At 29.5% G+C, this 23787-nt stretch overlaps 3 protein-coding genes across 4 annotated transcripts; all 3 read right to left on the bottom strand.

Annotated features, from left to right (window-relative positions):
• Window positions 1–2734: 2734 nt before the first annotated feature.
• LOC109801796 (uncharacterized) lies at window positions 2735–3891 on the bottom strand. The gene is made up of 2 exons (XM_020362919.3): window positions 3726–3891; window positions 2735–3573 (listed from the first exon to the last, which is right to left on the bottom strand). Exons 1-2 carry the CDS (start codon window positions 3780–3782, stop codon window positions 2968–2970), a joined length of 663 nt encoding a protein of 220 aa, XP_020218508.1. The 5' UTR covers window positions 3783–3891; the 3' UTR covers window positions 2735–2967.
• A 6248-nt stretch (window positions 3892–10139) lies between these two features.
• On the bottom strand, window positions 10140–13691 carry LOC109803065 (myeloid leukemia factor). Of its 2 annotated transcripts, none has more exons than XM_020364530.3 (7): window positions 13537–13691; window positions 12866–13220; window positions 12244–12395; window positions 11815–11895; window positions 11430–11505; window positions 11249–11329; window positions 10140–10477 (listed from the first exon to the last, which is right to left on the bottom strand). In XM_020364530.3, exons 2-7 carry the CDS (start codon window positions 13209–13211, stop codon window positions 10326–10328), a joined length of 888 nt encoding a protein of 295 aa, XP_020220119.1. In that variant the 5' UTR covers window positions 13212–13220; window positions 13537–13691; the 3' UTR covers window positions 10140–10325. The 2 variants fall into 2 exon arrangements, with proteins under 2 accessions (XP_020220119.1, XP_082926410.1); XM_083070284.1 differs by having other exon boundaries at window positions 12866–13225; window positions 13537–13675.
• A 2279-nt stretch (window positions 13692–15970) lies between these two features.
• Window positions 15971–21993, bottom strand: LOC109802871 (DHHC-type zinc finger family protein). Its single transcript, XM_020364279.3, has 7 exons — window positions 21436–21993; window positions 20324–20540; window positions 20135–20226; window positions 18964–19087; window positions 18804–18889; window positions 18405–18470; window positions 15971–16408 (listed from the first exon to the last, which is right to left on the bottom strand). The coding sequence occupies exons 1-7, from the start codon at window positions 21643–21645 to the stop codon at window positions 16289–16291; spliced, it is 915 nt and encodes a 304-aa protein (XP_020219868.1). The 5' UTR covers window positions 21646–21993; the 3' UTR covers window positions 15971–16288.
• Between the last annotated feature and the right edge of the window lie 1794 nt (window positions 21994–23787).

Below are 23787 nucleotides of genomic sequence, written 5' to 3'. Positions count from 1 at the left end.
ATAGAGGGAAACGAAATCCATCTTCCTCTAATTTTAAAAAAAATTTGGTATAATATCCTAATATCCAAAAATATCTTTTCTTATATTTTAAATTAAAAATTATAAAGGAACAAAAGTAAATTAATTTTTAAAATCCTCTACTTCTTTTTATGAACCAAACAAGAAAAGAGTTATCTCTCCTCCCCTCTTCTAAGGAAAAGAGTCATTTTGAATCTCCTTCCTATTTGATTATAGTGATTGATTTTTCTAAAAATATTAAATTGTCTCTAAATAAGTATTAATAAAAAAATATAGTGATAATCATTTTGGATCTTATTTCTATTTTATTATTGTGAAAATAATAAAATATAGTGATAATCATTTTAAATTTATTTCTTATTTGATTATTACAAAAACTTATTAAATATTAAATAATCTTCTAATTAATAAAAGTGAGAATGACAATCATTTTGAAGCTCTTTCCTATTTGATTATTGCGACAACTTAAGGTCGATGAAAATGAAAATCATTTTAAATCTTCCTTTTATTTGGTTATTGAAATAACTTTTTAAAAGATAAAACAAATAAAATTAAAAATATCAACTCACGAGTATTTTTCTTCTATCCTATAAACTACGTAAATTTGTTTTCCTCATTGCACTTGAAGATACGTAGGTCTAAAATCACATTCTTGTTGACTCAAAAGATAAAAAAAAAAATTCTTCTTTCTTCCAAAAATAATAACATTTGTTAAATGTAAAATTTAAGGATGAAATAATATATACAAATACAAGCTAAATAATTTTGTTTTCTAAAAGGATAAAACAAATATTTTTAAAGTAATATTTTGTACATTTAAATAAAAGGTAACTATTTTTAAAAGGTATTGTAGGAAGCTATACATTCTCTATAAGTAAATGACTCCCAAACTCAAAATTTGGTTTTAAAGACCTTCTTTTCTTTCAAGAACTTTTTTTCTTCTAATATTTCTCTAAAAATAAATATCGGTGACAACTTCACTTTATTTCAAAAAAAAAATTTGTCTAGTCATGATTTTGATTGCAATAATTGATCTTATTCTTCGTGTTCCATCCAAATAGGTTAAAAATACTTCATATAAGATATAGACCGAGTGTACGTCTAGTATGTATGACTTTCTAAGAATTTGAGAATATCTTATTTTTTGTGAAACATATGATTTTTAATAAATTGGGATTAAAGTTGCATAAGTGCACCTTTGTGAGGTGCCCTGAAACAATTAAATGATACTACTTCAATAACACCTCTAATGACAAAGTGTGTCACTAAGACGAGTGTTCCTTGAGATGAAACACATCTCTAGAACAGTTGATAGGAGTAATGTAGAACTCGATGAAGTTCAAGTGGTACAAAGTGTTGATCCACCTATAATGGAATATATATGAGCCAGCATCACAAGGTGTTGTTAGTCAAACACCAATTCAAATAGCACAAGAACCGCGTAGATCTAATAGGCCGCATCACCAACGCGAGAGTTCTGCAGTTCTTCTGACTGAGAAAGGTGATGTGTTGCTGCTGATGGATCAACAACATTAGTGTACATTACAGAAAACGTCCACCATTTTTTTTAAATGTTTGCTTCAAATATAATCGGCACTAGTACTGGCTAGCGGCAACCAAAAGTGTGGACATGCTGTTTTTTTTTTTGGTGTCACTAGTGAAAAATCAACATATTACGTCACCCCTTTTACGTCGGAAATACGAAAATCTGACGTAAAAAAATGCGGTGGCATTTTTGTAATTTTTACGAACTTTTTTACGTCGGACCTGGTAGGGTCTGACGTAAAAAGTCAAATCTACGTCGGAGGTACGTTGTGTCCGACGTAGATTTGACATTTTACGTCGGACCCTGCCAGTTCATCCCTCTGTCAAATCATCACTTTTCATTTTTTTCTCTGTAAATTCTCTCCCTCTCCTTCGTTACTGAATCGTTTTTTTGACTTTTGCAGAGGGATGAACTTTTTGTTACTCATTCTCACATTATTGCTGCTCCTCAGGTATGAATCAAGGTTTCGTTAGCACTTTTCTATTTCGCATTTCTACTCTGGCTATCTGTTTTATTTGATTTTTTGGTTGTTTTATTTGTATAGGTAGTGGACGTTTTCTTTTGGATAGTTCTGCAAGCAGAATGGCTTGTTTCTGCAATCAGAACGGACCGTTCTGCTTGCATTCTTTTGTTTTTTTTTGTTTTTTTTTACTATTTTTTACGTCGGATTTCATAATGTCTGACGTAAATTTACGTCGGTTTTGCAGGTCTGATGTAAAATTTACGTCTCCCGCTTTCACGTCGGTATGTTTTCTAACGTAAAAAACTCAAAATACCAGACGTAGTACACCTCTTTTGTACTAGTGTGTGTGTGTGGACTTTCGGGATTTACCATCGGCTTTTGGCACTTAATTGCAACTTTTGTTCTGTAATCAGAACATACATATCTAATTAATTAGCGTTTTTTATTTGGAGACACAACATTGAAAATACTAAGCACATAATAATAGCTAGAAAGAACACAAATAAAATTATAAGCAGATTCTGAGGAAACTTTGGATAATATATATAGCAGTATAAAACTAAGTCTCTTAAAATTTAATCTTGTACACCAAAGTTTCATGACAAATGAATAAATGGAAACAAGTTAAAAATCTTTGATTGTGTTGTGTAGGACTAATTTCCATGCTCATGAAAGATAATCACAACAATTGATAACTGAAGACAATGTTAAACCAAATTTTTGTTTTCCAATTTTACATTCAAGTTTGCCTGTGATAAAAATTAACAGGCAAATGTTTTATACAAATATACACCGAAACAAACAGAAAGACAATTAACAGAAAATAGCACCTGTTTTATTTTACATTCCTTAGAAGTATCCTTCAGACCATATGAAAACCTATGTGTACTTGAATCATCTCATTATTTAAAAGTCGAAACAAACCCATCAACTTATAGCCTTAAACTTCGATTTGCACTTTCCTATGAGGAGTGGTGACCCTAAAAATATGTTCCTCTCCGGTGCAATTATCTACTTGAACAATCCAACGACTCTTCCTTTTGACAACCCTATCATCACCCTTCACATTGGGATCTATTTTGGCCACCAACAACCCTTCTCCAATAGGTAAAAACGATGCTCTTAGTTGTCTCCACCTTGATGCCCTATGCTTGACATTATATCCAACCACAAGTGCCCCATCTTTGTTGGCCCCTTTAAATGCAGCTTGAAAAACATCCCTTGTATTAGTGATGTCACAATCCACAAGCACAAAATCAGCTCCTTTGTAATCTCCTTGCAGAAGGCTTTTCACATCTCCCACAACAAACTCCACACAATCTCCATAAAGTCCTAGGGATTTTCTTGATGCATGTGACTCAACTTGGCCACAAGAAATGCACACCACACGGCCACCGGTTTGGTGAGCGGCTGCGGCCAGAGCAAGTGTGACCGGCTCATCTGAGCCGGCCATGCTGGCTCCGGCCACCACCATGAGTTGTGCATTATTGCCAGCTGCTAGAGCAGATATGAACTCAGCTACATCAGGTTCTTTACCTCTTTTGGCCTGCAAAATGAAACAAAACAAACATGATATCAATATCAAGTATGAAACTTATCTTATTATGGAAAAAAAGAAACAAACGAATGATGAGTAACATAAGACTAACTCGTCTTAATTGGATGGTGGAATTTGCAAATATGGGATTTGTTGCTTACCATTTTGAGTGATTGGAGATAAGCTCTCTTGGCATTTTCAGCAGACCAATTAGACATGCTAGCTGATGATGTGGTTGTTTCTCTCAAGTTTCCGATTTCTTTGGGTGTAATTTTAAGCTATCTTTGATATATATGTGAAAAACGTTGTTGCACGTTGCTGTTGAGGAGCTACCAACGCTATATATATATATATATATATATATATATATATATAATAAATGTGGTGAGAAAACCATAGGTTATCTCTGTCCTTGCCATTAAATATTTTAGACTTTTTGAGTTTGAAAGCAACTGAGGGAGGCTGTTTTAGTAGATTCTCAGAATTCTGCCGTCCAAACAGGCACCATTTGTGTTCAAAGTCTCGTTAGAAAATAAATAAACTTAAATTTGGCACATTTAGGTTCTCATTTCAAGGAGAGGAATGGTATCAAGGCATCATATGACACATCCTTTTCTATATACATTTATCATTGGGTAACGTTCACATAGTCTTCGTAAAATGACACGTGTCTTTTTTCATTTAATGAGTTCTACCCAAATTTTATATCTTCTCTAATATTATACAATATACAATTTGGCTTTATGGGAGGGATTTTTGGCCTATGATAACCACCGTGTATGGATGAAGGTGTGGTATTGGAGATCTTATTTTAACTTTTTCCTTTAGATTTGCAACGATGCATTGAATCAATTGAGTGATCCAAACTAGCTAGCTATATATTTCAAAAGGGTCTGTTGCAGAAACCATGATCACCACGTGGTAAGATGATGTAATATGTTAGGAGATGTCAGAGTTTTTAGAACATCTTATTTTTAAATTTTTAAATATTAAAAATTAATAATTCTTACAAAGATAAGACTCAAATTCAAAAAATTTATATTTAAACATTAAATACAATATTAATTAATCTACTAAATATTGATAATTTTAAATAATTATATTAAGTAAAATATAAAAATATAAAGTAACTCAACTCCACTGATATCAATAGATTAATTTCTATCATGGTTACTAAAATTGAATTGAGCGATCATCCGGTTACATCGGAAACTAGCCTTTAACTAGTTTAATTAGTTTAAAAAATTGTTTTGTAATGAATCACTAGAAAATTAGTAAAATCGGTCAAAACAATATTTACATCAGTTCAATCCAAATTAATTTTAATTTTTAATCTCTACCTGCTAGGTTCACCTAAAAATAATATGTATAATAATATTGTATATTAAAAAAATAGTATAATTACTTCTTTTTTGTTACCTGTGAGTATAAAATATTGATCGTATAAATCACAATATCTATATATTAATAATTTATTTTTTGTTATACAAAAGAACTATGTGTATACTAATGAAGGATAATTCAATACTAAAGAGTTATTAAATGGTATATTTTTCTAGTGTACAATCTAATCTATCTGCTATTCAAATAATTTATCATTTTCTTATGGTTTAATTAAATTAAATTAAAGACAACAATAAATTATTAGTTCGAATAATTAATACTAACTTCGGTTCCTTTATAGATTTTTTACAAATATATGATTGTAGCAGAATTTATATGTTATCCTAACTTCCTTTGGTGAGTCACTCACAAAGCTTCTTGAATTTAGTGCGATTAACATGAGTATTTACATTAATGAAAAAAGTTTATTCAAGAATTATTAATATGTCTATTCTGGGAATGAAAGTGAGGGACTAAACCCCATTTTTTTATAATATATAAATCAAAGGTTATCCGTTGAGCAATTTTTTTTTTTTTTTGTCATCAACAATTTGAAATTGGATTTTTAGAATTGAGCTTAATGATATATATAAATCTCCCAACAAATTCGAGCATGACCACTGACATTAGTAGGTAGCATATGTATTAAGTATTAAAATTACCTGGAAATCTCAATTATACTTGCAATGGTGATGCAGTCTCCTATGTCAGGGAATTTGTGTCCCCAGAAACTCAAGAATTTAGAAAAGGATTATATTTTATCACCGTCCAAGAGCTGCAAATGTATGTATAACTTAAACTATATATTCTCAAATTCTGTCCTCGAATCTAAGAATATTATTTTATTTGAACATATAAAACACCTGGACATCTTCAATGCTGAAAAGTGGAAGTAAAACACATGCATCTTGTCTACTTATTTTAATGAATAAAATATTTTCTTTTCTTAAAGTTTTCTTATTTTATCTTTTATATTTTATTATTTAAAATAAACTTTTAATCTTTATACTTTTAAGTCACTTATTTTCTCCTTCAATCTCAATAGTTTAAAATTATTTTTTAATTTTTATAATTTAAAATAGATTTTTTAATTCATATACTTATCTTTTTTGTAACATTAACAAAAAAGACAATAACATGAGAAAAAAACTGACGATAAACAATTAAAAAAATAAAAAAAAATTACATGTATAGAAATCGAAAAGATTTATCCTAAATTATAAAGAAAGTTTTAAAAGATAAAAACAAAAGACTAAAAAGTATTTTAAATTATAAAGATTAAAAAATAAAATTATAGAAAATAAAATGGTATCTTAACCTTTTTATTTTCATTGATAAAGGTTTTGGTTTTATATTTACACTGATATCGATCTATATTCAAATTTTGCTGTCATCGTAGTTACTATTACCGATAAAAAAAATAATAAAAATTTGTCGCATTTAAATTTCTAATCAATGTATTAATTGTGCGGTGCCTCTATTGACTATCTCTAATACCCTTACGTAGCATGAAGACTTTATTTTGCCTTGTTAAAAGATAAACGTTTCCCCTTTTTAGGTAGAAATGAAAATGACATATGTGACATAAATAATAATAATAATAATAAGGTAGAAAGAAAAAGTAATTAATATAGGTTTTTTTTTAAGATAAACTTCTCTGAAAATCCAATAAAAAACCTAAATATACTTTTAGAAGAAAAGATTAAAAAAATTATTTTATAAGTAAAAATTAACAAATTTCTTTTGAAAAAATTAACTATATGAAACAAAAATTTACAAGTTAACTTACGTATAAATTAATTTTTTGTTTTTATTTTTATTTTTTCTCCTAAAAAATACTTATGCAAAAGTTTAGCCAAATATATCTCAAAGAAAGAAAATAAAAAGAGAACAAATAAGATAGAAAATGAAGGAAACGAATCTTCATTGCTAGCAAATGAATAGTATTATTGTGTATGTGTATTAAATTTAAAAAAATAAAATAACCAAAATGATCAATAATATAGGACAAATAAATTAACAAACAATTATAGTTGAATTCCTAATTTAAGTATTATATTTATAAAGTCGGATTTAGTGAGAAGAAATTATACATCTTTATTAAAGGAAAAAAAATAAATTTAACAAAGTTTATCAACCTAAAATGCTTGTGTTCATGTCTTCTTAATTTGAACCTGATCACGTATAAATGCAAGGAATACTACTTTGTCTGCCGACATGCGTTACTTGATTAATTCTTGCAGCCTATTCGTATGAAATTAATTAAAGAACGAATCAATTTAACATTTCTTTTGGAGTTTTATTGGTAACATGGATATTGGTAACATGATTCAATTTGTCTTTTATTAGCGTTGTTCATGCTTCATTGTCTTCACATCACATCACGTACTAGCTACCCATGTATTTTTAATTTAATAAAAACATTAAAACCATTTGTTAGATTTAGGTGTCATGATAAAATCCAAGATTGGATCTAGCATGCTACTTATCCAAGTGCTCACACATTCAAGATATTTCTTTTTTTTTTTTTTTTTTAATAGAAGACAATGTACTTAATCGTTAGATAGAAAAAGAATCATTCCATTCCCTGTCATTAGTTGTTTGACTTTGAGGTGCATATATCACACATGCTTTGGTGATGCTTTTAATTTTCAGTATGGCACGGACATTGCATCCTTTTGTCTTAGTACTTGAGTTACCCATGCGAATTTATTTAATGGTATAAATATATTTTTGAATAAAACAAAATTAAAAATGAGAGTAGAAGACAATACTATTGCATTATAGTTGAGCACTAAGCACTAACCATTACTTTCCATTGAATACCATACTTGTGATAATATTGCATTTGATAATATTATTATAGTAAGATCAGGAACATTATTTTATTGTTGAAGTATGACTAATTATACTACTATTGAACAAATATGCATACAAAAGTAACAAAATCATAATGAAACAAACAAGTTCAAAGGACACGGAGAATGGATGGAGGCACATATGTGAGATACTATTTGCATGCATATTATACTACTAATTATAATATTGAGGCACATATGTGAGATATTATTTCTTTTCCCGTTTTAAATATATTTGATAGTGATGACCTAACGATTAAATTTTGCAACAAATAGGCTTGCATTTCTCTATAATTGTGGTCAGATACAAAATAATTAATAACTTTCACAAGTTGAAAGGAGAATATATTATAATTGAGGAGAAAAAATGAGGTTAATTAGAGAATTTTTTCACTTTATATATAAAAGATCTATAAACAAGAAATTTTCATGTCAAGTTAATAAAGTTTGCGTGTTGAATATGCATATATTACATGAATGTAATATAAACATAATAATCACTCAAGTGAGTTTAGTAAATTAATAACAAATAAAACACGACCCAACTTAAGTGAGTTTAGTAAATTATTAACATAAATTAGATATATTCTAGTTGATCCAATAATAATTGAATTAGATAACACATTAATTTTTCCACTTAATTTAACCTGACCTAAAATTAATTTAGTTAGTAAAATACTAATAATTTTTCATGATTTGTAGTTGTTAGTGTTGTTTGAAAACGTATTATGACCAACTAATTATACATTTTAATTTTAAGATTTATAATTTATACATTATTTATTAATTTATAATTCTAATTAGAGTAGGAAAATACCACTGATTCAACCTAATCTAATCCAACCCAACATCCAATTATATTTCATCAGATCAATTAGATTGTTTGACCACTACAACACCATCTTCAGTTCATTCACTAGAATAAACACAAAATAAAAAAACCACTACAATACCATCTCGTGCTGAAGTAGTAGTTTTTATCCTAACTTCCAAAGCAATCGTTCCTGCCAACTAGTCTAACTCGTCAAGAACATCCAATAAATATAGTCAACCAACATTAACTGTGTCAAGCCTATATACATTACTTATCACAAAGAGAAAAAAAAAACAATAATACTAAACATAAAAAATTCTTCAAAAAAAAAAAAAAAATCAATAACTAATCTCTATTAAAAATCATAAAAACACAACATTAACTGTGTATACATTATTACTTATCACAAAAAAAACAATAATAGTAAAAACACAACATTAACTGTGTATACATTATTACTTATCACAAAAAAAACAATAATAGTAAACACGCAAAATTCTTATAAAAAATGACTAATCTCCATAAAAAATCATAAACACAAAAAATAAATATTTTCATTTCAACATAATTTATTACCAAATCCGGATTCATCAAGCAGTGTTTAAAAAACCGGACCACCGGTTCCCGGTCAGTCCGAACCTTAAGTTGGATCAGTTATGCAGTCGACCCGTTTCAAACCGGATTGAACTAGTCAATTTTCTGATTTAACCGGTGAACCAGTGGGTCAAACCAGTTCAACCACTTTTTTTTTTTAAATTTTTTTAAGGGACCATAAACCACAAAAATAATAATGAAATTAAATCTTTTAATGAAAGAACAAAGATTCTTATTAAATATAACAATGACTACTTGTTTTAATATATTTGTTTATATAATATACAACTTAAATATTTTTATAATATATTATTAATTTTATTATATATTTAATAATATAATATATATGTAGATATTACATATATTATTTTGTGATATCAATTGCAAACATATTATATATATATATTATTTATATTTTTAATTTGTATTAATATACAGTTTAACATGTAATTTTTTTATATATTTTTTATAAAATAAAAATAAAAATAATTTTAAATAAGATAGAAAAATTAAAATTTAAAATAAGATATAAATTTATTAAAATTTATAAGTATAAAATATATTTAATATGAATATTTTTTTAATAAAAATAAATAAAAACCGAGTTATGCAGTTCAACTAGTGAAGTTGAACCACCGATTCAACCTTTGACCCACTGACCCAATACCTTAACCGGTTTGACGAACGGTCCGATTTTTAAAACTATGATCAAGATCCATCATTGTTACATTGCCCAAAAACAGATTCCGGAAGCTGCAAGGTCCGGTTAATTAAGCATGTTAAATGTCACAACATTCTTGATGCCTTAAATTTTCGAAACGACAACTTTCATGTTTACACATGATGGTATTGACACATTTTACATAGCAAACTTTATAGGGTGACACAAAAAAAAAAAGCTGCTAACTAATACTGTATGAAGTATGTGCGACAACGACATGTATTCTCAAGATTTAAAATATTTACAATCATTATTGTTCATGACAATTTTATCACCAAACAAATCAAAATGTTCTTAATAAGTGCAGCATGAACCTAACCAAGACACAAAAGCACACCTCAATCTGCAATTACAGAAGAATGGGAAGCAATCAACTACCAAATCCTAATGTTCAATCAATATTGACTCTAACAACCTTCTTTGTTCTCCCCCCAGAAGCGGTTCCTGCCTCATAATTTGATGGAAATCCTCTCGCCCTTCCAGCTGGCTCCAAATATGGAAGTGACCAAACCTGGTTTCTGTTCTGCTTGCCACCGCTAGAACCTACAACATTGTCATGCTCTAAATTCAGACCAAATTTAATTAAACAATTCATGTTAGCAATCAGCTGTGATGAAATTAGGATTTTACATGTGTTGGAACATTGACATACAAATTAAACTACCATAGAAACGGACAGGTGTTATGTGTAATCAATTAGTAGACAACTCATAGAAGCATGCCCCATTTATAGACCATATGTTTAGTCATGCAAGTTTTGTAGCATAATCAAATGTGGCGGAAAAATTAAAATTAGATGAAAACATAAAACATGGAACTTGTAATGAGGAGGGATGTGAAGCCATGTAATTGATCAAACCATATTCATAGTCCTTGTGCAAGCTTTACAAATTTGTCATGAGGGCAACCGTAGCATAAACACAACTATTGAGTTTTGGAAATTGATATTGAACATCATATGTGAATAGGAATATGGCAATAAAAATTCACTCAATTTATAATGACTTATACTAATTTCCCTTGTACAGAAAAGCATACTGTAGCATCTATATAGTAGTACAAGCTCAAATACCCCTCTAAATTGAATGACAATGACAAATTGCAATGTAAATTAGGTTCAATTGTTCAGATGATTTTGAATCATGATTTCAGCCACAGATTGTATCAATGATAACCACATTTAAGCAATTACCAGTGCAAAACACGTGATTTTCTCATGTTGGCAAACAAGCTATTTGTCAGAAAGTTTGTGAAGTTGAACTATTTTGAACAAGCAGGAAACTTATTGGCTTAAAGAGGAAAATGAAAGCTTACCCCCGTTCCTATGCACATCAAATCCGGGCAATTGTGCCATATTATTTCCTTTCCATGCTGCTTCAAATCCAGCAAGCTCATCTGAAATATATATTAAAAAAAATACACCAATATTTAAAGGACAATAAAAACTACCTCTCTTGATATTGACAAACTAATAATCAAATAAGTATAAACAAACCTTCATTAAGATTGTACAGTGTCTGCTTGGTATCAACCTGACCATCTGAGTCAAGCTTCCTCAAAACTGAATGACCCTACATGCATGATAAAAAATAAAATAAAAAAGGCTTAATTTCTATGTTAAAATAAATTATACTTCTCCTTTCAAATTAACATAGAAGTCAAACAACAGGACAAAACCCTGACCATAATAACATTCTCTTTTCTGATAGGAGGTTTTGTTTTATTCTTGATTGAAGAAAAAGGCAGTATCATAACAATTATGAGTCTCCATAAAATTTAATACACGCATAATATGTTTAACGACTCTCTTTTATCTGCCTTAATTAACAGCGTCATTAGTTACAATTTACAATAGAGGTGCATTAATCAGATATACACACCTTGTCATGGATTCCTCTGGTGATCCTATGTGTTGCCTGGCCTGTTGTTGTGTCAGCTTCTTTCTTTTCCTCCATTACCACCTGATTCACAAAGATAGCATTAGAGCAAATACTATTGCTACTAACTAACAAGAAGAAGAATAACTTTGGACCTGTTTGAATAAACTTCTCTGGAAGTCCTTATAGGAGAGAAAAATAAGAAAGGAAAATTGAAATAAGCATCCCCAAAAACTATAACTAACTTATTCTTGAATTAAAAATAAGATTTTGAGAGAATTTCTACAAATTAATTTATGCATAAGATTTTGAATAAACTTATTTCATTTTTCTTTCATATTTTTCTTTTTTAGAAATGTTCTTGGAAAAGTTTTCCCAAACAAACCCTTTAATTCTCACAACTGACAGTAAGAGGAAGTAGTAGCACCATACCCCATCACCACCCATCCTTCTGGTTCTGGTAGAAGTGTAATATGCACCATCTATACCGCCATAGGTTACTCTGCTCGTCTGAAAAGAAATCTTCCGCGTCTTCGAGGGTTTGGTCGTGTGATGGTCATCCTTGTAAGTTGCATCACTGTTCTCTGCTAGCCATCACAGAAAGCAGTACAAATATCAGTAAAGCAACAAAAGCCTTTTGACACAACTTAATAAGATCTCTACATGATTTACACACTATGTTAAGGACTAAAGTTTCAGAAAATTCTATCGTGAGTAATCTACTCTATGTTTAGTATAGCAAATTGTTGTCTAACCTGTTTGAATAAACTTCTTTAATATCTTTAAAAGAAAAAAAAAATAGGTTAAATATTTTATAAAACTAGTTTATAAGTTAAAAATAAATTTTTTTCCAGAAAACTTTTACGAATTAGTTTATTAACCGAGAAACTCATTCCACTTTTTTCTTTATTTTTTTCTCTCTTAAAAGTGCTTTAGAAAAGGCTACCTAAACATGCCCTAAGAATCGAACGCAACCCTCCTCCTTTAACAACAACAACAACAATAATAATAATAATAAAAAGAAAATAAAGCAAGAACAGAATGAGAATATTACCATCCTCATCATCATCTGGATGTTCAACCGATGGTTCCATGGTCGAATTAGATTTTTTCTGATCAAAATCCTTGTCGCCGGTTTCAGGGCAATTACGAGCCCCCTCATCATCAGAGTCTAATTCTTCTATAACTATTCCTTTTTCTTTGTTTGTCCTCTGCATAGCTCTCGATGCAGAACTTGGACCGAGCAAGCTACCAAATGGGTCAGTGAAAAAGGGATCATCAAATGGATCCCTGCCTCCAAAAAGACTTCGCATCATACTGTTAGGAAATCCAAAGCCACCAAAATCTCCAAACCCTCTTGGTTCAAAAATGTTATCTTCAACTCCTCTACCCCTCTGCATCTTCTTTATCTGATCTTAACACAAGAAAAATCCAAAAAAAAAAAAAAAATTCACATAAACGTGCAATCAAAAAGTTGAATAATTGAGAATATATAACATTGAACATAGTCATATAGATATAGCTCGTAACAAGTTTGGAAAAACATGAATTCAGAAGAACGATCACAACCAAGATATCCTTTTTACACGTGAGATCAGACAAATGGGGCTTAATAAGGGATAACAAAAGGGACATAAAAAATTAATGTTCTAGGGAAAAGTAGAAGAATTAGAAATGCAATTGATTTGAATGAACAAAGGGATAATTATTACAAGATGAGGTTACCTTACGAATAGGATGAGAATTGGATTGAGGGAGAGAAGGAGGCAGAACAAGATCCTATGTCATTTGTTGTTTGTAAAAATAAAGGGAACAATTTATATGGTAGAGACACGACACGGAGGGAAGGACACGTGGATTTTGTGTCGTTTATTTTACGTAAACTAGAACATTCGGGCTCTCTCTCTCTTTCTCTTCATGGGTACAATTTTTAATACCTTTATTATGATTTCCAGTTTTTTAGATTATCACATTTACTAAAGTGGGATAACACAGAAAAAGAAGTATATGTATGGTCATAAGTTACATTAGGGAAATTCCCATGTGTCAACTGAATATTTAAATGCATATAAAATGTATAAACTTATAAATAGTCCTACTCGTATGTATATACTGTTTATGATTTTGTTAATTTTTTTTTATCGGTCAAAATTATAATGTAGACAACAAAATTTAAACTGATTTTTTTTTATGATTAAACTGAGAGTTTTATACTTATTATTTCAATTTCACTATCAGACCAACTCTTTTTTTTTTTTTGTCATCTTTTAATATTAATTACTTATTTTTTTCATAACCTAAGTCGTGTTTAGAGTACTTTTTACTGACATATTTATTAGAAGTTAGGGAAATAACCATTTGAAAATACAACTTATAATTATTATTATTATATTAAATTTTGTTTTTATTTTCAGCGGCTAAGTGGCAGCACGCAGCAAGTTAAATAAAATATTTATTAGAAAAGGCTAAACTAAAATCAAAATAAACTAATATTTTTGAAACACCTTGCGTAGTTTGGACGAGTTAAGGCAGTGATAAAAAAAAATAAACGTTATTTTATTTTAAAATTGACAAATAATAATGTCATAAAAGACCAAAATAAATCAGAATCATATTTATATAGACTTAAAACATATTTAAGTCAAAATTTATTTAAAAAAAAAACTGAACTTGTTACACTCGGAGGTAGCCTAAGTTGAAAGAAAAGAATCCAATGTTTTGTCCCATTTTATCATTTGTGAAGTAGGCATTGGGATGAAAAAGGCCAGAAATCATAAACCACCAAGGCCCTAATTTACAGTACTTGTTCTTTACTCCTTCACTACTTCAACCTGGGCCTCATAAAAAGGTAAATGGAGCATTTTACTGCCAAGAATGTGTATCGGATGAAGCATTTATTACTCGATAAGCTAAGTTTAGGAGAATTAAACATTCTTCTAAAATCAAGATTGTGTTATATATATATATATATAAACGGTTAACCCCTGTGCCTCTGATCTGGGCCTGTTAACACTCAGTAGTAGTTTGTAGTAATGAAACAAATATTAAAGCATTTTGCTATTGAATGTTACAAATTGATAGAAGACGATTGGTTTTAAATCTTCAATCGAATTTCATCCATAATATCAGTGCTTGACAGCTCACTTTATTTAGAAATTATTAAGTTCTTAAATTTAAATATCATATATATATATATATATATATATATATATAGACCATGATGAAGGTGAAAACTTTTTTGCTACATATAAATGAATCCATTTATTTATCTTCTATATGATTTATCCACAAATAAATTCATTCAATCCATCTATTACAATAAAAATAAATAATAAATCAAATTTAATTTATTCATGTAATTTTATAAATAATTAATAATCCATTCACAATTTTTTCAAAATTCATTAATTTACAATATAAGATATTTATTGGATTGAAATTTTAAACAATTATTTTGACATAAAAAATAGTTTTATAAATGTTAAAAGACTATATAAAAATGTAATCCTTATAAAGAAAACACAAAAATAAAGTATTTTAAAAATAAAAATATTTAATTTTTAAATGGATTAGATATCCCCACGTAAAAAATTGTTAATAGATGAATTAGATGAACTTTTATTTTAAATGAATTAGATGAATTAAATTTGTATGTAAAATTTTAATGAATCTAAATCATTTGATAAATTATTTTCATTTGATACATTATGATTTGTTTAAAAAATTATCTGATTGATTCATTTGTTACCCTTACTCCAAACTACCCAAATTCCTAACTAGGTAGTGTGTTTAAATACCTCCTAAAATCAGTTTTCACCCTAAAAAATGAAAATCATGGTAAAAAAATTGAACAGATTATTTGTGTCAACGTGATTTTTGTAATTAATTTTGGTAGAATTGATAGTTAATTCAAATATACATAACTCAATTCTAGTGGCTTGTTGAAAGTGAAAAAATGAATAAGCATTAATCCTGGAATTTATTTAAGAAACCCCTCCCCAGTAGTTCTTTTCAGAAAATAGGATAGACAATAAAAAAAGACTAAGTTAATTGAATTTCATAACTTTAGTAAAAAACTCATTCAACTTGATAAAATTCGGAGACTAATGCAACTAGAGAATAAATTCCAGCTCTAAAAAAATGCAATTTCACTCAAAAATTGAATAAAAAAGTTAAGAATATTGCATTGCTTGACAAACAGTTCCTAACAACTATGGGAACATAAACACATTAGCCCCTCAAAGCATCATCACACCGCCCTGCCCCCCATTGCTACCTTCATTTGAGCATGACACAAGCACCTTTAAAAAACATTTTTTAAAAAATAGACAAAACAACATACTAGGTGTCTGTGCAGACGAATTGAATGGGGCCCACATTTACTTACACGCTAGATTCTGTTAGAGAGTGAAAGTAGAGGGTTGTGGAATCTCCATATCTTTTGTTACATGATGTGGATATATATTAGCATTTAGAATTATTGGGAATCAAAGTCAGGTTTTGATGGATACTCAAGACCTTGTAGAGCTGGCATCTTTCGTATATCTTCATCTGAATAAGCAGGAATGAACCAGTATTTTTTGTCCATCCCAAAAACCTGATATCAAAGCAAACATCAATCATAATGTAACCACAAGGTCCTCATACACAGAATAAGAGTACCCCACCCCAGTCATGCAAGGACTGAAGTGCATCCAACATGAATGATTTTATACTTTAATACCACTAACATGCCCCTCAAAAAGAGCCTATTTGGATTGAAGTGTAGACAATGTCTTACCTCTGCTAAAATTTAAATTTTATTTAGAGACATGGAGGCAGTGAGGATCAAGCTCTAGAACATTTCATGCCATTAACCAACTATTCCAAAAGCTTAATTCATTAGGTGAAGAGACAAGACAAATTTAATGATTTTATACTTATATGTCTCTAACATTATTTACATATAGGAATAGGATACAAGAATACAACTTAATTAGGATATAACATATAAGATAATACAAGGACAAATAAAAACCCAAGGCATATATATATATATATATATATATATATATATATATATATATATATATATATATATATATATATATATATAGTGAGAGAAAGAGATCCGCTTACTCCAAGAGTAAGTCATGGTAAATTTATTCCACTCAATAACTCATTTTCTATATCAAATTTCAAAAACTCAATCGTTAAATTAAAATTTATTAATATAAAGATCAAGTCTACAAATTTAAAAAAAAAAATTGAAAATTATATGATATTTCATTATAAAGATTCAAATCAACGTATAAAATATTTTTATGATTATCTGTCAATTTAAATTAATGAAACAAAGTATTAAATAGTTTCAAAATTTTAAAAAATTTGAAAAGTTGATGTATTCATTAAGAACTTTTAATTTAACGGTTAGATCACTCATGTTTGATGTAGAACACGAGTTAGTGAGTAAAATAATTTTATCAAAACTTATTCTTGGAGTAAGTTCGAAACTTACTTATTAAAGTAAATAAATCCTTCCTCATATATATATATATATATATATATATATATATATATATATATATTGTACTGCCCGTACCAAATACCGAGTTCCACGCCGGCCTTAATTGCGCTACCACGTACGCGGGCCCATAGTCAACAAGGCCTGCGACCAATGTTGGGCCGACTTCGAACCTACTCTCGCCCAAAGAGAGAAAACCCTAAATTCACCAAGGTATGTCTGCTATAAATACGAGAAATCTACATTATCAAGAACTAATTTTGACATCAGAGTCTCTTTTGCAAGTACCACCCCCATCTCGGGACGACCGACATACCTAAGAGGAAAGGCTCATCAATCTCATCAGAGTGATCGCCCCTCAGGCCGACCTCGGTCCTCAGGTGAGAACATATATATATATATATATATATAAACACAATTCCTACACAAGCATCAGCATTCAAAACAGATACTAATGTTGTGTTGGCCAAATTCAAAAAATTAGAAAATTAGGAACAATGGGCCTGGTTGTTAAATTTAAGTGTTGGCCTGTTGGTAAGCCTTAAATACTAGTTCTTATCCGATACATTTTCAAGCTAAATTTAGTTCAAAGAAAAACAATGTAAAGTTGGTTTTATTGTATTCCATTGTTATGAATGGTCCTTTTTTCCTCTTTACTATTTGTTTACTTTCTCTTAAGATTTAAATTGAATCTTTCCTTATCCATGTTCTGTCTCTCTATATATTGATACATTACCTTGTGCAACATGAAAGCAAGTAATTTTAGCTTGAATTATATAGGATAGATAATCTGCAAACTGACATTTTGAACAGCAATTGAGCGTACACAGACCAGTGTGTGTCAGTTTTATTTTCCAATGATGCACGCTTAGCCATTTCTCATAACTCTTAATAAATGATCATGTCCCCTTTACCCCTTATTTGTTAGCGCATAGACAGACTGTTAATATATGGATTTTATTCAAGTGATGTTAACACTGTTTATCAAAGAATTTTTAAACAGTCAGCATGAAAATCAACTACAAAAAGAACATGTAACAAAAGTAATGTAAAACAATGTGATTCAGTGAGTACATAGCCACACACTGACCTGCTCAAAATTTTTCCGACGACCAAGGTCATAACGCCATTTTGGAGTAGTTTTCTTCTCATATGCCTGTCAACATGAAACAAAATTTGATCAGTACTCACTTAACATAAGCCATTTCCAACACAACAAAGAAAAGCACATGAAAATATATACTATAACATTTTTATGACACACATAACATTTACCTCTGCACCAGAGGGTACAGTTTACGTATCATTAAATATTCATCTATTAAAATGCAACAAAACACTGTCATTCAACAAGGAGTAGAACAGTTTCTTCAGGTGAAAGTCAGAAAAAGTATTCAGGATATACTTTCCCAAGGATCTACTTTCTCAAGTCAAAGAAGCAAAAAAAGTAACAAAATTATCTCTAACTTATTTTTATTGAGAAGTTTACCTCAATAGTGGTTGTATTAGCTGACACCAAAGATATGTGCATAATGAGAAATCCCAAGACGCTCAGTGCAAAGGCCAGGTTTAAAACTGCAGGTAATCCAACACTGTTATAGAAATTCACAGATGGAACCAACAGCTAGAACCATGTTCTGAGACCCTACCAAAAGCAAGAAAAGTTGTAGCAAGGGAGCCAGGGGTTCCAGGGATTTCTCCATCACTAAAGAATGATATGAAATGTGGCAGCAGGGATGCAGTCACTAGAGTTGTCTCAAGAAACGTGTAGAACTGCACTAAGATTTAATCAAATCACATTAACAAAGGTAAGTATTTGTATAAATAGCAAAAAATAAAATGAATAAATTTACAATTATCAATGTTATCATAACAGGAAAAATATGAAACATACTATATTTCAAATCATATACTTAATAGTGATACTAATGACATTTGTTATAATATAAAACAATCAGTCTTTTAAAAGTATAAATACTAGAAAAAAAATTACTAATTAGTTAGCCTTAACATGGTCACTTGTAAAACACCAAGCACATAACGCTAGGTCCAAGCATGAAATTCATATTTAATCTGCTCACTGGGATTAGAATTAAAAGAAAAAAGTCTCTGTTCTTTGCCACTTTAGACAGAAGAAGCCATTTTTCCTACACCTCCATAAACTTATAAAAAGTAACATCATCCACTATGGCACCAAAGGTGACAAATCAAAAGCAACAAAATAAATATCAAAATTAGGACTACATTAGGTCCTCAAAGAAAGTTTCTGACTGGCCGTATAGACTATAACAGGGAGATCAAAAACTGCAACTGCTGGTGGCTCAGTTATTCTAACAGCACAGCTTAGCCTAAGCCATGGAACATGACAATTGGCAAAAAGTCTCTTTTTAAGGTTGCGCACCCTGCATTGTCATAAATAAGTTCCACTTTCAAGTTTCAATTCAACACAATTAGTATAACACCATAGCACATGAATAGCACTTGGATAGTCCAGAATAAGAGCACTCATCCATATCAAGAAAAGAAGTTTGATCTGCATTTCAAAGTCAGTAGCATGGATAATTGGCAATATTAATTATTCAAGCACGTAACAGAAAAGGACATTTTAAACCACACTAGACATAATACAGTATATCTCTGTCTCTAACTTCAAAATAATTGAACCCAGCAAGTAATATAAAACAGTGTAAATCACAGGATTATAAGCACAGCTCTAAGAGTTGGTCACATCAAATAGAACCATTACAAGTTTGAAATAATACACTTCACATGAGTAATAATTAGAAGAAAAAAACAATACTCCAGCTAAGGCGTCCATACCAAGAATAGAAGGAAATACTTGTAATTTAGAGCCCCAACACAGTTGACTACCCACACACAATGGTGGTCCATCTTCAAAACACAACGTCCACCTGATATAAAGCCAAAAATAAAAAATCAAATTTATGCTGACTTGATCTTAAACGTGGCAATTCAAAAATGGAAGCCTTTGTACACAACAAAACTCACAAACTGAACAATGATGGCATCGAGGTGGCTTTAGCTGGTTGCACTTCCGACAGTACCGAATCCGTTGACTGGGATCAGACTGCACATTACTAAACTCTGTCCCAACTAACGGATCAGCCTCTCCTCTTTCCTCATCAATTGTAGGTCTCCAGTTTGGTGGGACACTCCCCGGATCGGTAAAAACAACAGAGAAGTAACTCCACAACAGCATAACCAACTGCATAATTGAGAGAAAAGAAATCCAAATTACAATATCACTCCATTCACACACCAAACAACCACACCTCCTTAATCCATCAAACTAAGGATCTATTTAGATAAACTTTTCCAAAATCACTTCTAGGAGAAAAAAATAAAAAGAAAAATTGAAATAAGCTTCTTCAAAAACTAAAACTAACTTATGCATAAGTTAAAACTATGATTTTGAAGAAGCTAATAGGAGATAGCGTCTACAAATTAGCTTATGTGTGATCTAATTTAGCTTGTAGAGAAGCTTATTTCATTTTAACTTCATATTTTTCTCTCCTATGAGTACTTTTGGAGAAGTTTACCAAAAAAGCTTTAACTATATAACTTTAACAGAAGCTGAAATATCTACACCGCATTCCAGTATCCGACAAAACACCGAAGTCAAAATTAATTCCCACATTCCAAACATCATGCTCAACTGCCTTCCATAAAACTCACTCTTCGGTAAAAGTGTAATGACCCGCCATAGTCGCCACACTTTGTAGAGTCACTAACACTAACAACTAAAGCTAAGTTACTGGAATGTACAAGATTAATAAAAGAAAATATACCATACATATAAGTATCATGAATTAAAACAACACACTCTAGCTCATCACAGAAGCAATAATATAACTTTCCTGTTGAAACACATCAGTGAGCATCTGATGCCGAAACAAACACCTCTAAAAACCAAATAAAGGATCATGATCCCTAACTAAAAATTATTTGCAGCTACTTATAACAATCTAAAGTCAAACACAGTCAAACACTGACAAACATCCCACATTCTTCCCCTCAATTTCCTATGAAATAAATCAAAACATTCGAAGAATCTAAATAATCACAAAATTCAAAATAAGAAAACAGCTCTAGAAGCTTACCAAGCTGTGAAACAAGATCAACACTACCAAGGCAACAAGAGAATCAAGTCCTCCAGCATACAAAGCAGGGACATAGCTGGTCAAAACAACAGCATAGTAAGTGACACCAATGACCCCAAGAACCAACAGAATCATGATCGAGCCCAGTCCTCGCAGAGCAGTGCAGAACTTGAACACGTTCCAAGCCATCGTAGCTCCAGATCTATGCATACTCGAGAGACCCACCAAGATTCAACCACAAAGCTCGTTACTTTTCCTTCGTCACGGTGACCCCACAAACGAAACACGACCAGATGTTATGAAAAATTGTCAATTTCGTCGAGAGGAACACATGACGATGCTCCGACGCAACAACCTCGGAGCCTAAAAGCTGTTGCTCAAGTCGTGGGTTTCTTGTTGGGTCAGTGGGTTCGGTGAATCTAGGGTTTATGGAGAAAATTGGGTTCGAAAAGAGGGAATTTGATTTTTGGGTGGTGAAGAAGAAGAAAGTGAACACAGCACCGAGAGGGATGAAACTATGAAAATGCTGGATTTGTTTTTTTTTCTTTTTTTAAATTAGACAACAGGTATTTTTGCACTAAAGAAAGACAAACTTGTTCCACGCATGTAAAACATTTAAGTTTAAAGCTCTTTTTAAAAAAAAATATATTTAATACAAATAAATATCATGATTTTAAATTTAACATCATTCATTAAATTCATTAATTAAATTAGGTAAATTCAATCTCTTTAATTAATTTGTTATATTATTTTGATAAAAAAAATTATAAGAATTATAGGAACAACTCTGTTGAATTAGTAGGATTACTTTAATTGACAAAGTTAATTAATATTTTTGTTTTATGTTTACTTTTATTATTTTTCTTCTAAATTCTTTTTTTTTAAGTATTCTACAAGAATTGGGAGAAGGTTCTGACATGTGCTAAGGTGCAATTAAGTTAATACTTAATACTCCTTGGTTACATTTGAGTTAATCATTTATACACTGTCAATTTTTTTTACACTGACAATTAATTATATTCTTTAATTGTGTCATGTTACTATAAATATATTTATTTTTACTAGTGACATGACATAATTAAAGAATATAATTGATTATTAGTGTAAAAGAAATTTACACTAATAGTGTATAAGTGATTTTTTTTTTTCTTGTTGATCAAGTTTTTATCTGTTAATTAGTTGGTGGCTTTTTTTTTAATCAGAGTTAGTTGTTGATTAATACTATTATTAGTAATTAATAATAAATGGGGATGGAATATCCAACAGCTGTGTTATTTTGGTCAAATATCTAGAAGGTGAGAGACATAGGATTTGACAGGTTCAATTTATCAGAGTGAACCCTTCGAATTAGAATGGAAAAGGATGGATACTGCCTGATGGGTGTATAATTTCTGTATGAATGTCATTTTCATAATTAATAAGTTTTTTATATATTAAATTTTAAAGGTTAAAATATTTCTTCAATTTTTATATATTCAGTTACTTTACTTTTCTCTCTCTATATGACATTTTTAGTTTTTATATATTTTTTAACTTTTTTAGTATATATAATTTAAGATAGATTCTTTTAATTTTTATATATTTGCAATCTTTTAATTAATTTAGTCTCTACTATTAATTTTTTTGTAATGTTATATTTTTGTGTTGACATGATAAAAGTATTAAAATTTATATTTCTGATGTTCAATCTATTTTATCTTAAATTAGATCTTATTATATTTTGAGTTTTTTTTTTAATCATGACATTCATTGTTAAAATCATCATTTTGTCACTCACACAAAACTAAAGACATTTATCACATTAATAAAAGAAATGATGTTATAAAAGAAAAATTAACATTATAAACTAAAAAAAATAAAAATAAAATAAAAAAATAAGTATATAAACTAAAAATTATATATCTTAAACATACTTAAAAATGATTAATAAAGATAAACATAAAAATTAAAAAATATTTATTTTAAATTATAAATACTAAAAAAAAGTAAGTAAAATTATGAAGAATATAAAAATATTTTAACTAATTTTAAAAATTATAAATCGAATATATGTAGCTTAGTGAAATAAAATTAAATGTAATAGTAAAATCATACACTTAAGTCAAAACATAAATTACTTTAAATACTAAATTTTTTTTTTAAAAATGACAAGTTATTTTTTAAATACGTCATGACATCTTAAATCTGTACTTACATGTAATTAGTATTAATAGTTGTTTGGCTTAAATATATTTTTAGTCCTTAAAATTTAAGATAAATTTATTTTTGGTTCCTCAAATTTAAAACTGTTATTTTTAGTCTTTGTAATTTTCAAAAATCTTGTTTTAGTCTCTTAAGTCACTAATAACATAT

The sequence above is a fragment of the Cajanus cajan genome, chromosome 3 (assembly GCF_000230855.2).
Source record: "Cajanus cajan strain Asha chromosome 3, NIPB_CcT2T_4, whole genome shotgun sequence".
NCBI classification, from domain to species: Eukaryota; Viridiplantae; Streptophyta; class Magnoliopsida; order Fabales; family Fabaceae; genus Cajanus; species Cajanus cajan.
The sequence above is the reverse complement of the archived record's forward strand: the minus strand, read 5'-3'. Positions and strand labels throughout refer to the sequence as shown.